The following is a 16,318-nucleotide window of genomic DNA, read 5'->3' on the forward strand; positions in this document are numbered from 1 at the left end:
CAGGAGTCAGTCGGCCAACCGGCACTTGCGAACTTGCTTCTGCTTTGGGCACCGCATGGCAATAAAGACTGATGTAATGGCGTCGACTGCATGCTTTATACCCCTGACTACCTCACGTCATGGAAGATGAGACAGCAACCGTCGCAGTACCCAATACTTTGATAATCAGGCCAACTGAGGGTTACCTGCAAGCAGATAACCCAAATGTAATGACTGCAACAGTGAAAAACGAAAATCAGCGTATGCTTCACAATTAGTATTTAAGTGAGCCACTCCTAAGCAATACACACAAGGTATGGGAATCCTGTGGGGGATTTTATAGTCAGAGCATTTTTTGAATTTTCTTTTCTGACACTGTACTAAAACCTAGTTAAAAAGGACTCCAACAGCACTGCTACACAACACTTGAGAAAAAACAGTAGTACTTTCTAACAGAAATGCACCTAAAATTCCCATCAACTTATGCCAATTAAACAGAGAAAATTGCATTTTGTGCGTGTACACTCCCCACCCCCCACACATGTGTGCATCGCATACATACACATATACAAGTGATGTGCATATATATATATATATATATATATATATATATATATATATATATATATATATATATATATATATAGGTATATATATATATATATATATATATATATATATATATATATATATATATATACACACACACATATATATATATATATATATATATATATATATATATAAGAAATACACATACATATATACATATGCACACCATTTATACACATCCACACAAATCTATGTCAGAAGACTTGTCAAAGTTGAACTTCGTATGGTTGAGACAATATGATCAGCTTTCAGAAGTCAACTTAAGAGAAAAAAATCTGATGTTTTGCCCTATCTCACCTTTATTCTTACAATGATGGGTTCGGAGCCAATTCTCTGCTCCGACTCGGCCGAATACATAGCTGAAAGTCTCAAACCTGGCTCGTAGCAAGAAGGTATCCCACAACGCAGTCGTGTAATTCCCCAGATCTCGTTTGCCGCTTTACGGGGTTGGATGTGCTCATCTTAGCCTTGGCCAAGTTGTGACAAATTTTCTATTGCTTCTTCCTTAAAATTGTTATATTTGCTAATCGATAACTCATTTATTGTAGTTAATTTGTTGTGCCTTTTATTGCTTTTCTGTTGGATAGTAATATTTTTTTCCCTTTAGCACGGCTTTTGCTGTCACTTTGTAGGGCTATTGGTATCCTTAGTAGTGGTTGTCGTTTCTGTCTTAGTTTTATCTGTAGCTCATTTAAGTTGGAGAGCTATTCGCCCATTTAAGTTAGACGGCTTGTAGTTACGGTCATGTCTAGAAAATAGGACCGTTCGAGTTAAAGGTCTTATTTTTTTGTCCCTTGTTGTCTTTTCCTTGCGTTTCCTGTAGTCACTGTTCGGTGTAGCTTTAGCTCTTCATTAGTCAATAGCTACATTTTTTCTTGTTGTTGTTGCCTTTGTAGTATTATCTTGCCTTAATTATGTCCAAAGACACAAGAGAGAGAGAACACAGGACTTCGGGCTTTAAAAAAACTTCAGAAGTGCTCACAAAAAATGTCCATCACAGATAGACAAAGTTGTGTATGTTTATTGCCTTGGTGCTATTCACCTTCAAAAAGACTGCACTTTTTTCCAACTCTTTCAATACAACAGTACTTCAAGGAGAAAAATTCTGAAAGGGTTCTTAAAGCAGACTTTTGAGGAAGCCATCTATAGTTCTTCCTCTTCTCCTTTCTCTAAAAAGGATGCCTCAAAAAGGACATTCACCTGCAACATCGGCTCAGTCGGAGCCGCCAAACTTCCAAAAACTTCCAAGATCAATACCTTCTCAGCCCGACGGTCGTCGGAGCTGGAGGTCATATTGGTCAACAGGCCTGGTACTTTGCCTTCAAAGTCCTCAGTCCATGTATATTTCACTGGTTTCTCAGACTGAGATCACCAATCCTGCACAGGTCTCGCTCTCCATTCCCATCTTCCAGGTCCACCGGGTGCTTATCTAACAATGACGTGGAATGGGTGGTGCACAGACTCCTGAAGTCACTGGCGCTGACTAAATTATTCTCTGCTCCCACCCATTTGGTCTTGGAGCCTACTGTACCCATTATACCCACTGTTCCTCCTCCAAGCCAAGCTCATCCTTCAGAGCCAGGGTGCTTGGTACCGCTTACTACGGATCAGTCAGTTCCGGGACCCGCTTCAGTTTTCATGGAGCAGACATCTCCTTCAGACTCAGTGCCGTATGGGGTTTCTGGGATCCGGGGAGGATTCTTGGCCCCGATATTCAGTGCTTAGACTACCCCTTGGGGTGTCGGCCCGGGTTAGCTCGGCTCCCACATTGGCATCTGGTCCGATCCAGTTGGTTCCAGTGCCTTCCTCTGTCTCCTCGGAGCAGAGGGAGACTTCGGAGCCGGCGGGATCTGCCTTTGCTGATGAGTGTGTTCTCTACTAGTCAGCACCATAGAAGGGTACTAGTACTCGTCCCCCTAAGGCACCGGCTACTGTCTTGGCAGCACCCATTCCACAGGACAACAGAGATCCAAAAACTCAGGATCCCCCAATGGGCAAACCCCTCTCCTCAAAAGCCTCCCCAGAATATCCTTCCGAGGAGCCCCCTCAGAAGAGAATTTGCAAGAGGAAGTACGTTGACTCCACAGATGAGTCCGTAACTTCAGACACTGACCTCGATGAGTCTGAAGGGTCCCCATCGTTGTCTTCTGATAATCTCATTTATAGCTATTTTACAGATCCTCAAGCAGAGAGGCGGCTGACAGGCCACCACCCCTTCTGATGAGGAGTCAGTGTACCTTAAGGCTTTTGGATCTCAACCTTCAGCCTCCTGGGCGTCTCCACCTTTCGATGAGCTAATGGATCTGGTTAGTTGAAAGGCGTGGGAATCATCTGACAATGGAGCCAGTCCCTCTGAGGCCTAACAAATTGTCAGCTCCTTCAGGTAAGAATTTTCTAACCAAGGGGGTACCCATAGATGCTATGGTGGTGGCAGCAGCCACCAAGAAGGAACTCGCAGAGACTTCCTAATCTGTTCATCATCCGCATAGACTATTGAATGATGGACCAATACGGGAAGCATGTCTTTTTGTCAGTGACATTCTTACTGCGATCACTGAACTAACTATCCCACTTTACAAGGCTACAAAGATCTCCTGAAAGAGCTAGGAGATGCTCTACAAGGTTTATTAGCTGCGGGGGTGAATGAGGTCTCCTCCCAGTTGTCTACCTTTAATTCAATTGTCAACTCCTCCATGAGGCTCATATCCTACGTAGCAGATGGAGCAAGCAGGGCAGCGGGTTCCGGAGTTTCCCTTAGGAGACGCTCCTGGATGCGCTTGTGCAAGTTAACAAAGCCCTTTAAGTCTACTTTCACTAACACCCCTTCTGATGGTTCCTCACTCTTTCGACCCAAAGTAAGAGACACTAACCCGGTGCGAACAGAATGGAAACACTCTATGCCGATGGAGAACGTTTTGCTGTACCTTCAAGACCTTATCCTAAAGGCCAGAAGAGCATAAAAATGTGCTTTAAAAGATCCCAGAGAGTTTTCCAGGATGAACGGGGTGATTCCTTCCGCACGAGCAGAGGTGGAAGCAATAATGGTACACGCCACCCCAAAAACAGAGGGGGCCCACAAAACCAGGGTGACCAGATTCCTTCTGAGGACTCCCTTATCACCACTCCTGAAAGGTGGCCCGACTCTGGAGGCAGTCGGGGGACTTTTATCCATGTACCCAGAAGCCTGGCAAAATATCACAAGACAAATGGGTACCAAACAATATCGAGGATACTCAATCCCATTTTTAATCCTGTTCCACAGACCAGAACAATCCCAGATGTTCCACCCAATTTAAGGGAACAAGCAACTATAGAGATTCAAAAGTTGCTGCACAAAATAGTCATCCAAGAAGTCCCCGCAGACAAAAAAGGATTTGGAACTTACCCAAGATTCTTTTTGGTGCCAAAAAAAAACAGGGGACTGGAGGCCCATATTAGACCTAAGCAAATTAAACGATTCTGTCAAGACGTCAAAGTTCCTAATGGTGACACTGCAGTCTCTACTTCCCTTTTTAGGGAAAGACGACTGATGTCCTTCAAGATATTTACTACCACATAAAAATGGACAGATCAAGAAGGGACTTGAGCTTCCGGCTGCGAGCCAGCCATTACCAGTTACGAGCTCTGCCCTTTGGTCTCACTGCAGCCCCTAGAGTGTTCGCCAAATGCATGGCAATAGTCACGGCTCAGCTGAGGTGTCTAGGATTCAGTGTGTTTTCCTATCTAAACGATTGCCTCCTATATGCCACCACCAATCTACTCCTATAGGCCAGGGATCTAACTTTGGACATTTGCAATCAGCTGGGTATTACAGTAAACTTTAAAAAAATCTGCCTTGTTGCCCTGTCAACATATTACATTTATAGGCGAAGATCTAGACACCTCTATGGTAGCATGTCTTCCAACAGAAAGTTGTAGCACTCAAACAGCAGATACTTCACCTCCTTCAAGACCAAAGTGAAAGCAAAGATAAGATTACTAGGAACAATGGCTTCCATGATTACACTGGTCCCGCTTGCCAGAATGCACGTGAGGAGACTTCAATGGCTACTGCTCTCCCAATGGGCACTTCAAGAGCTTATGATGTCTCACCTGATCACAATAACAGAATAATGCAAGAACGACTTAAGATGGTGGATACACTCTCCACTCATGTGACAATAGGCAGATCCTTTGTTCCACATCAACCCACAGCTAAAGTGACCAAGGACACTTACTAGACGGGGGCGGGGGGGGGCATTATCTGGGAAGAACAGTCCAAGGTACATGGCAAGAACACGATGCTCACTTGCATATAAATGATGCAGAGATGAGAGCAGTGCTTATTTGTTGCAAGTTCATCATGACTCTCCCCTCTAGGGACAATTGCCATACGTTCAGACAATGTCTGTGGTTTGGTACATAAACAAGCAGGGGGAACCAGATCTTACCCCTTTTGTTGAGAGGCCCTATGAGTTTGGCAATGGGCAGTTTCTTCCCAGTACTTTCTAATAGCAACACGCATTCCAGGGAAGTCCAACGTGATAGCGTACGAGCTAAGTAGAGAAATCCTAATGCCTCATGAGTGGTCTCTCAATCACGATGTAGCTCAAATGATTTTCCAAATATGGGGTCAGCCTTGCTGCGATCTCTGCCACTCCCATGAATGTCAAGTGCAGCAACTTACTTTACCCTAATCGCCCCTCCGGGGGAGACCGACGCAATTGCTCACAATTGGCCCACGGGACTTATGTGTTTCCTCTGTTTTCTCTAATACCCAGAGTCGTTCAGAAAGCTCAGTACTCTGGGAAAGCAGGATAATTCTCATTGCTCCTTACTGGCCATGCCAAGTTTGGTTCCCCTTCCTTTGGCCTCATCTTCAGAAGAAGCCTTGAACTCTGGACCCAGTGCCAGATCTGCTGACTCATGTCAGGGGAGCTTCATCCTTCTCCACACCCTAAAATTGACAGCTTGGCTGCTCCCCTTCCCAATTTTCTCAGGCTTCACAATTTCACTCATACAGTTAGACATTTTAATGTCCTCGCATAAAGTTTCCATTAGAAAACTTTATTCTAGCAAATTGAAAAGGTTTTCCTTTTGGGCTCAAAACAGGAACACTGATCCTTTCTGCACCTATCTATTCTATTTTGGAATTTTTGGCGGAACTGTTCCAACCAGGCTCAGCTGCAGTAACCATCAGGGTTCAACTCGCTGCAATATAAATTTTCACATTGGTGATTCTACTTCCAACTTAATGTCTCATAGGTTGCGTAGAGCCTTGTTAAAAGGTGCTTCCTTAAGACCTCCCTTTAAGGAACCCTTTTCTCCTTGGGATTTAAATTTTGTTCAGTCTCATCTCACATTACCACCTTTAGAGCCCTCATCTTCAGACCTCAAGTTCCTTTCCTAGAAGGCCTTGTTTCTAGTGGCTATAACTTCTGCTAGAAGAGCAGAGTTGCAAGCTCTATTAAACAGCCACATTTGATTTTTCATAAGGATAGGGTATCCTTATGAACTAATCCATCTTTTCTACCCATAGTCTCTTCTCCAAACAAACTAATCGATAGAGCTTCCAGTGTTCTTTCCTAATCATAGCAACAAGGCAGAGTACAAATTACTTCAACTAGATGTGCATAGACAATTCAGATTCTATTTGCATAGGACCAAAACTTCAGCAAATCTGACCAATTATTCATATCCTTCTCAGATGCGAAAAAAGGTAGCTCAGTTTCTAAAAGTACTTTCCAATTGGCTTTCTAATTTTATTAGATTTATCTATACCTCAAATCACAGAGATTTACCGTTCAAAGTGAAGGCTCACATTCGCACTAGAGCAATGACTGTCATCTGCTTTTCAAGCCAGAATTCCCATTGACAATTTGTGCAGCAGCTACTTGGACTACTACACATAGTTTCATTACTCATTACAAAGTGGATTTGACAACCAGGGACCGGGCGCCTCCACGAAGCTTAAAGGTGTACTCCCATGAGCCACCCAGGGTAAAGGCACAAGGGACGGTGTCCCATCACTAAGAATGAAGGCGAGATAGGACAACAAAGTTATGTAACTCACCATAATGTCCCATGTTTGCTGTCCATCTCACCGTTCATTCTTACGAACCTTCCCCCTGCCAAGGACTCCTTGTGGATCTAGTAGATGTTTTTTACTACCTTCAGGAGTGTTTTGTTTCTCCTAGTATAGTATAGACTTGATTATATGTATATAGTATACATATCATTCAGTAGTAGCAGCAAAGAAGATATGGGGAATTACACCACTGCATTTTGGGATACCTTCATGACACGATCCAGGTTTGAGACTTTCAGCTATATATTCGGCCGAAAATTGGCTCCAAACCCATCACTGTAAGAATGAACGACAAGATGGACAACTAACATGGAACTTTATGGTGTGTACATAACTTTTTTTGTCTGAAGGGCAAACAACCCCCTTCTCCTCCCAACACATGCATTATATATACCACCTCAGAGAAAAAAAAAGCACTTTAAGCAGCCTAGCTTCAAAAAGCAGAAACGTCTGCCACAGAAAAAGTAAATTTAAATAACTTTTTACCACAGAAATAAAAAAGTGATGCTCATTTAAAAGTGTGCAAGTCTCATTACTGTCAAAAACATTTATCCCAGGTTAAAGCTTCACAAAAAAATTAAATTCTTCTGTGATACAAAATAAAGTGGAAGCTAGTCCCCCCTCCCCCCAAAAGGCAACCTGCCCACCAATGAAGCAAAACCAGACTGGCAATCACGCACAGGAGCTCTTTATAAAGGAATGCAGTGCTTGGAAGATAGAAGCCCTGTGTGATTTCAATCCCAATTGTGTTTTTACACATTTATTTCACTTGCTCCTGTATGGATACCCAAATCATTTCTTTTGTGAAAGCAGCTTTTCATTATTCATGAATGCAGCCATGATCAGAGTCTTTATGCCACGAATATGTCGTTCAGATAACAGTTACTAGCTTTTTATTTTAAACTATTTTTATTGATAGTTTATTTGGACATCAATTACAGATAAAGTCATTTGCACAAAAGTAAAGAAAGAAAGAATTCAAGTTGCATCAGATTTCCATCTTCCTAGCATAGCAATTTAGAAACAAATACATCAAGAAAGGTAAAGTGTCAAGACCAGACTGAGCAAGGATCATCTGGGTATCATATTAACACGGTCATGTTTAAACAAAAAGTGAAGAAAAAATAAATAGCTTACCTGAGAAGATAGGTCAACCCACTGAGCCACTCCCTGATCATGAATGGTAACTGACTTTACACCTCCCAGGATGACATTCTTAGCAATCTCTACTCCTAGACCACGCATTCCAGAAATTAAGACATCAGAGCTCTGCATTCTTTTCATTGCCTCATGACCCAAAACGTACCTGGAGGAACAGGACAGAAATATCTGCATTAGTGTGCTGTAGTTACTTGATTAGTAGTCAGTCAATTGACTGACTCTACAGCATGCCTAACTCAAAAAGCAAACATCTACCGCGCAATGACTGTAACCATTACATCTGAGAGAGAGTACAGTGACAACAGAAAAGTACATTATCAAGTATATTAAAAAAAAAAAAAAGAGCTAAGCACTCACCATAACTTTAGATGTTTGTAGTCTATATCGCCCTTCATTCTTACACATGGGTTCAGAGAAAACCCTCAGTTCCGACTCGGCCTATTAGCAAAGTCCAAGTCTTCTAGTTGGCTCATGGCTAGGTAGGTATCCCATGGTGCACCAGTATAATCCCCAAATCTTGTTTGCTGCTAACTATAGAGAGAAATAAAGTACAGTTGTGTACACTTGCCATACATGTAAATTTTAGAGTGTACTCACTGTTGCAGTTTTAACAAATGGGTTATCCGGCTCCCAGTAGCCCTCAGCCAGCCAGAATACCAAAGGTAAGTAAAAATGACTGTTGCAGCTGGTTGTAAAGGACGTCAGGGCGTCCGATACAAAAGAAAGCAGCCAACGTCACTTCCTCAGTCTTTCTTGCTCTAACAGTCAGGAACCCCCAGAAAATAAGCCTTAAACGAAAAACCAATTTGACAAATAAATTAAGCCTGTACCTCAGGAAAAGAGCATAGGAGAGGACCACAAAAAGGGTGAAGGAGGAAGGGAAACCAGGACTGCAACCTCTGCTATCTCTGAAAAAAAACAAAAAAACAAATCTTGCTTTTTTCCCCACTTTTCTGAGATTTAAGAGAGTTCAGTTACAGGCTTGCTGTTCTGAACTGTATGCAAGTTTCTTGGAGGCCATTTTTTGCTTGGGCTAAAGGGAAGTCTCTCTGTTCATCAGTGGCAGTGAAACATTGAGCAGCCTGCCTGCCCCTGTGGGAGTGGTTACTGACTTGAAACTGTAGTTTTATTGGCCATTTTGGGTCAATTCCAAACTTCTTGATCTTCCTCTCAAATCCTTCTTTTGCGCAGTTTTGCGCGTTTTTGTGCATAGCACAACAATGGGCAGCACCGCCTAATTGGGTTTAAACTATTCCTGGCTCCACAAAGTCTGCTCTTCACTTTTTCCCTTAGAACTGCTCTATCTCTCAATTTAAACACCATATACTCATTCTAAGGCCCTTCACTGGTCCAAATAAGTAATCTTACAAGTTAGCACTATTAAACCATAAGCACTACTTACTCATACTCTTTACGATTACCTTGTCCCCTATTGGTCTGTCTTAATTCAGTTTCCCTATATTACTCTAGCATGTCCAAGGGTCAGTCAATGGTTTCCTCTCCAGTCCAGCTGGTGAATGTGGGAAATCTGATGCAATGTTACAACTGTCTCATGTACACGGACAACCCTCTCCTCCAGACAGGTTCAAATATATGTGAGAGATGCAACCATATAGCCAAACTGGAGGCTGAGCTCTCATCTCAAAACTGGTGAAACCAGTCAGGAGGAGAAGGTAACCTCACACAACAAAATTCCAGTATCTCATAGTCCCAACACATCAGCGAACCAAACACAAATACACAAAAACATACTCTGAGGCTCTAAATAAAAATCTACCTAAGCAAGAGACCTCCAAAGCAGACACTGAAGCAAACGCTACCCCAAAACAAAACATGCACAACACATAGCCCACAAAGTCAGTGTGCCAAGCAGCCACAGCCCTTAAGGCTGAATAACACACCCGATACTCTTGTAATAGGTGACTATTGTCAGACACACTGAAGTCCCGCTCACCAGGCTGAATAAAGAGAAGGTCACAGTGAGCTGCCTGTCGGGCGCTAGGATCCGCCACAACGCAAGCACTCAGGTCACTCCAAAGCAAATACAAATATGACTGTCATTGTACATGCTGGTGTGAATTACCCGAGACGTACCTCACTGAACTACATGAAGAGAGACAGAGGAGCTCTCTGATCATGTAGCCCAGGCCGGTATGACCCTGACCTTGAGCAGCATCTTACCCTCACCCAGAATGATGCCACAGTACAAAGACAAAATGATCGATTTTAGTTGGCTAAAATTTTGGTGTTATTTTAGGGGATCCAGTGTCTGTCAGCCTGGGAAGACATGCTCGACAAGCCACGTTGCTTTGCTAGGGACGGCTTGCACCTGTCACCACTGGGCTTTCGGATATTGGCAAAGGCTCTTGCCACCCCCATAGTGCCTTTTTTAGGCAAGGTTCAAAAGTCAAACCCACCTCCATAGACAGCACAAGAAACAAGAAACTACGGGTAATGCTGCTAAACGCCAAATGTCTTAACCTCAAGATGCACGCACTCTAAGCTCTCCTCAGTATGGAGAAAAGTACAGTTTTGTACCTACCATAAATGTAGATGTTCGAGGATTCCCTTGCTGCAGTCCTGACAATCGGGTATAGTCCGCGTCCCAGTCGGCCCGAATACCAGAGTATAAGGCTGACGTCGGTCATGGCGCCTTAGACTGACGTCAGTACGTCAGGGTACTAATGCGCATGACCGACGTCATTTCCTCAGTCTTTTCTTGCCCCAGATGTCAGAAGACCCAAAAAGACAAGTCCCAAAAACAACCTGCACCAAAAAACATGTACAATATATACAGTAATATATACAAAAAATATAAGCATGTAAACTCACCTACACAACCACCCTGAAACACAGAGGGAAGGAGGAGGTAAATTGGACTGCAGCAAGGAATCCTCGAACATCTACATTTATGGTAGGTACAAAACTGTACTATGTTCTTCGCCTTCCCTTGCTGCAGTCCTGACAATTGGGTAGAATCCCAAAGCAGAGGTAAGGGAGGCTGGCAAATTATAAAGTAGCAGGAGCTGACAACATGCCTTGTAAAACAGCTGTGGCAAAACCAGCTCTAGTCTTAGAGTATATAGGCAGGTGATAATGCCTAGAGAAAGTATGCACTGAACTCCAAGTAGCTGCTTCCAGAATATCCTTAGTTGCCACCCCCCTTAGAAATGCTGTTGAAGTGGCAGTAGCCCTAGTGGAATGAGGCCTAATCCCAGCTGGAACCTCTTTGCCATGATGGGAATAACAAAATGCAATGCAAAAACCAATCCACCTAGAAATAGTTTGCTTTGACACAGGCTTGCCCTGTGAACTTAAAGCAAAAGAAACAAGTAACTGTTGAGACTGCCTAAAATCTTTAGTCCTGCTCAAATAATAACGCAATTGCCTGTGTACATCTAAAGTGTGCAAAATCTTTTCCCCTTTATTTTGAGGATCTGCAAAAAGTAGGCAAATGAATAGTTTGGTTTAAAGCCACACTAGAAACCACCTTAGGCATAAAGGAAGGATTAGTGCGTAATGATACCCTGTCCTTATGGAAAATCAAAAGGGCTCTACTGCCATAAGGGCCTGCAACTCAGACACCCTTCTTGCAGAAGTAATAGCCAACAGAAAAGCAGTCTTCCATGACAAATATTTCAATTCAGCAGTAGCTGCAGGCTCAAAAGGTTGTAGAGTAAGTTTTCCAACACAAAATTGAGATCCCAAGCAGGAGTAGGAGCTCACGTGGGGGTCTTATATTCTTTGCCCCTCTAAGAAACTGCTTGAACAAAGGATGAAAACAAAGGTGGGTCACAATCATAGTGAGCTGAAATTGCTGCAGCATGAATCTTTATGGAAGAGAAAGACAAACCTTTGTCCAATAATTCAGTAAGATATTGAAGAGCCACACTCAAATTAGGCTCTGAAATCTCCACATTCTTTGCTGTACTCCAAAATAAACTCTTCCATTTTTCTGCGTACACTCTCCTAGTACTAGGCCTTCTAGCTTCCATAATCACATTTAAAACTTGTTGAGGAAGCTGAGACCTACCATGCTTCAACACAGAATATGCCAAGCCGTGAGATGAAGAGATTGAAGCTTGACATTGAGCAGATGACCGTCCTTCTGAGATAACAGATGAGGAATCAGAGGTAAAGGCCATGGAGGCTTCTTTACAAGACTCCTTAGAAGTGGGTACCAGTGTTGCCGAGGCCAATCTGGAGCTATCAAAATCATCCTTGGCCTGTCCTGTCTGACCTTTAGTAATACCTTTGGAAGAAGAGGTAGAGGTGGAAAGGCATAGACATGAAGGTTTTTCCAACTGAAAGACAGAGCATCCACTTTCCAAGCTGTGTGATGAAACCCCTTTGTGCAATACTTTGGCAGCTGGTGGTTTAGTGGAGAAGCGAACAGATCTATGTCTGGAGTTCCCCATGACACTGTCAATTTCTGAAATACATGAAGATCCAGTTTCCACTCGTGGGGATCCATGATTTGTCTGCTTAATACATCTGCTAGGAGTTCTGTGCTCCTGGCAGAAACCTTGCCTGAAGAGTCAGTTGCAGGCTTAACGCAGTCTCCCATAAAATCATTGCTTGCCTGCATAGAGGATAAGAATGTGTTCCCCCTTGCTTGTTGATGTACCACATGACAGTTGTGTTGTCTGTCAGAATCAACACCTGCCCTGGAAGAAGTAACTCCTTGAACGCCATCAATGCAAACTGGACTGCTAACATCTCCTTCATGTTGATATGTAGATGCTGTAGTCTGGCAGGCCACTTGTCTTGTATCCACTTTCCATTTAGATGAGCTCCCCAAGCAGTGTCCGAGGCATCTGTCGTTAAAATCTGACTCGCCTCTGGCCGGGTCACAGAGAGTCCCTTGTTTAGGTGACATTCCTGAGCCCACCACAAGAATTCCTTTTGAAGGCAAGGTATTATTTGAATGACAGTGTCCAAATCTTGGCAGTGCTGTGTCCATACATTTTTGAGATACCATTGCAGCTTCCTCATATGCAGTTTGGCATTGGGAAGCACCAGAATACAAGATGCCATGAACCCTAATGCTTGAAGGACTGTCCTTGCAGTCAGCACAGACTGATGAGATAGGTGATGGAAGTAAAGTGACAGACTCTTTTGTTTGTCCGGGGTTAAAAAGGCCATCTGGGCTGCTGTATTCAGTCTCACACCCAGAAAGCACATGTCTTGAGAGGGTACTAGACTGGACTTTATTTCGTTCACAGAATACCCTAGGCATCTTAGCACTGCTATGACATATTCCAGATGCTGTAGAAGGTGTTCCTTTTCTTGAGCCAGAATCAGGCAGTCGTCCAAGTAAGGATAAATTTGAATGCCTTGAAGCCTGAAGTAAGCTATCACTGGAGCCAGAACCTTTGTGAATACTCTGGGCAGTAGATAAGCCAAAGGGCAATGCAGAGAACTGATAATGAAAATCTCCAGTTCCAAAACGCAGATACTTTCTGCAACTTAGCCTTATGGGCACATGAAGGTAAGCTTCCTTGAGATCCAAAGTTACCATCCAGTGATCTTTGCCCAGCAGAGGTAACAGTTGCTGTAACGTCAACATCTTGAACTTGGGAATGTCCAGATAAGTGTTGAGGATAGATAAATCCAAAATTGGTCTCCACGTGTTCCCCTTCTTTGGTACTAGGAACAGGCGAGAATAAAATCCGAAGCCCCTTTCTGACACAGGGACTGGCTGAATAGCCCCTATCTGGAGTAACTGAGAAACTTGCTTGTGAGCCTCTTTTCTTTGTGGAGGAGGAACATCTGGCATGCCTTTGAAAGGGGGCATTGTGTGGAAATAAAATCTGTACCCGTGATGAATGATATCCAGCACCCATCTGTCTTGAGTGATTAAATCCCAATTTTCTTTGAAAAGAGACAATCTTCCTCCCAAAGGAGCTGCCAGACGAGAGTCCACTGGCAGCTGAAAAGGCAGGTCATTGGTTCTGCTTACGAAAGGACTGACCCCTGCCCTCACCAGAAGTCTGAGCAGGTGAACTGTCTGATCTAGGCCTAAACGAACCTTGAGCCCTGCCCCTACCACGTCTAGACCTACCCCTAGACTGGGAACCATAAGCAGGATATGTCCACCCCTTAGCAGGCCAATTTCTACTAAACTGGAGGCTGCACCTGCAAAAATCTTTAACAGTCTGCATAGACTTAGCTTTGTCCTCCATTTTCTTTAAAACTGCTTCCACAGGCGGTCCAAACAACACATCAGACTGTAAAGGAGCATCCAAAATCCTGGTCTTAACATGCTCAGCTAAATTCTGATCCTTCAACCATGCATGTCTGCGAAGAACAGAACTAGTAGCAGCCACCCTCGAGGAGGCCTGAACAGCATCAAAACCACACTGCAAAGAATGCTTACCCACTTGTTCAGACACATGAACCAAATCCAGCAATTCTTTACACTCAATACCTTCCGCCAAAGCATCCACCTTAGATTTCAATTGTGAAAGGAGATAATTCTGATATTTCAGCATATGAAATTGACAATTCAACGCCCTCATGGCTAGAGTGGAAGAAGTATACTTTCTTACCCCACCTATCCAAAGCCCTTGCCTCTTTATCAGAGGGTACAGGATTTTTAACCACAGAAGCTTTAACACCTTTAGGCCCCTGAGAAACAGTTTCTGGGTCCGCCCTGGGACTCTTAAACAAATACTTATGAGCTTCGGCACCCTATAATACCTATCAGGCTTAACAGGAGCAGGAGGCAAGGAATCAGGGTTCAGAGAAGCCTCTGCAAAACATCCTCCACCACATTCAACACAGGAGGAATAGCTAAGGGCCTATGCTGTGGCAAAACAAGAATTCCCTAAGCCTTTTCTGGAGTCAGAGTAATCTTGGCCTTCCCATTTAAAGTGCTCCCTCATGGAGTGAAGAGTCTCTGAAAATGAAAAATCCTCAGGAGGAGAAGCTGAAGGAGTGGAATCATCCACATCAGAATCAGAATAAGTAGGAAACTCTTGCAAGTCTTCCACAGAAGACTCTGAAGCCTGTGAACACTGTTCAAAACTATCAAACTCCTGTTCCACCCTAGGCCTCTTATCAGGTGGGGCATAGAACCTCTAATCAGAGTAATCAAATCTTCTGCCATTTTAAGCATATGTTTCTTAGGCACAGAGCCGAAATGCTAGGAGAAGCCCCTACAGAAGCTGAACTTGGCCTTCCTCTAAAAGAGGCTTTGGCAACAGAAGGAGAGGCCCTAACTACCTTGGGAAGAGAGGGAAGAACAGTTACCTGAGAAGCCCCTCAGCCTGGCCTACCTCCTGAGAGGGCACATCCTGTAACAGTAAAGTATCTGCCTGAGACTCCATAGAGACTCCTGGCAAAACCTCTGGCTCCCTGAGCCTTCTAAAGACCGGCGTCCGGGACTGCGGTTCCTCACCCTAGACTTCACTGTTTTGTCCTTGCGCTTCTTAGATGAAGCAGGCGCCGGAGCATCCGGCGGCATAGTATAATTGCAACGCTTCCCAAACACTAACCTAGCACAATCAAGCCTCCTCTTAATAGTGCGCTTGTTAAATCTAGCACAAGAGCGGCAACCAACAACGCCGTGCTCAGGCCCTAAACAAGGTATACACAATGTATGATAATCCCTATGCGGTATCTGCTTCCCACAAGAAATACAGTTATTCACTTTTTCTGACATCGGTTAAATACTGAGGCAAGAAAAACCAAAATGTTCTAACGGGTTACTTAGCCAACTCTGTATTCGGTCTGAAACTCCGGTTTCGGAAAATCTCAGAACGCCAACCTGCACTCGCAAAATTGCTTCTGCATCGGACCATGCGGCAAAAGACTGAGAAATGGCGTGGTCATGCGCATTAGTACCCTGGCGTACTGGCGTCAGTCAAGGCACCATGACCGGCCAGCCTTATACTCTGGTATTCGGGCCGACTGGGACGCGGACTATACCCGATTGTCAGGACTGCAGCAAGGGAAGACGAAGAACATGTACAGTTTTGTACCTACCATAAATGTAGATGTTCGAAGATCCACATTGCTGCAGTCCTTACACTTGGGTAGTCTGCTGTTCTCGGTCGGCCCGAATATCAAAGTATAAGGCTGACGTCGGTCAAGGCGCATTAGACTGACATCAGGACGTCAGGGTACAAACGCGCATGACCGACATCATATCCTCAGTCTTTTCTTGCCCCAGATGTCAGAAGACCCCAAAAAGAAAGGTCAAAACCAAAAGACAGCAACCAACCAAACCACCACCCTTGCACTAACAATATGTACAATATATACAATAAACACAATATTTACAACCCAACCCACACAACCGCCTCTAACTACAGAGGGGAAGGAGGGAGGGTAAATTGGACTGCAGCAATGTGGATCTTCGAACATCTACATTTATGGTAGGTACAAAACTGTACTATGTTCTTCATCTCACATTGCTGCAGTCCTTACACTTGGGTAGAATCCCAAAGCAGAGGTAAGGGAGGATGGCAAAACTATAAAGCAGCAGGAGCTGCC

General features: G+C 43.8%; 1 protein-coding gene across 1 annotated transcript in view; it reads right to left on the minus strand.

Moving 5' to 3' along the window:
* UBA1 (ubiquitin like modifier activating enzyme 1) overlaps positions 1–16,318 on the minus strand; it is a 2,903,587-nt gene that overhangs the window by 2,498,494 nt on the left and 388,775 nt on the right. Inside the window, exon 4 of the mRNA XM_044080725.1 lies at positions 7,796–7,964. Within this exon, the coding sequence (XP_043936660.1) occupies positions 7,796–7,964 (169 nt within the window). The remainder of the gene's footprint in view (positions 1–7,795; positions 7,965–16,318) is intronic.

This window comes from Protopterus annectens, chromosome 8.part0 (genome assembly GCF_019279795.1).
Source record: "Protopterus annectens isolate FY-2018-M chromosome 8.part0, PAN1.0, whole genome shotgun sequence".
NCBI classification, from domain to species: Eukaryota; Metazoa; Chordata; order Ceratodontiformes; family Protopteridae; genus Protopterus; species Protopterus annectens.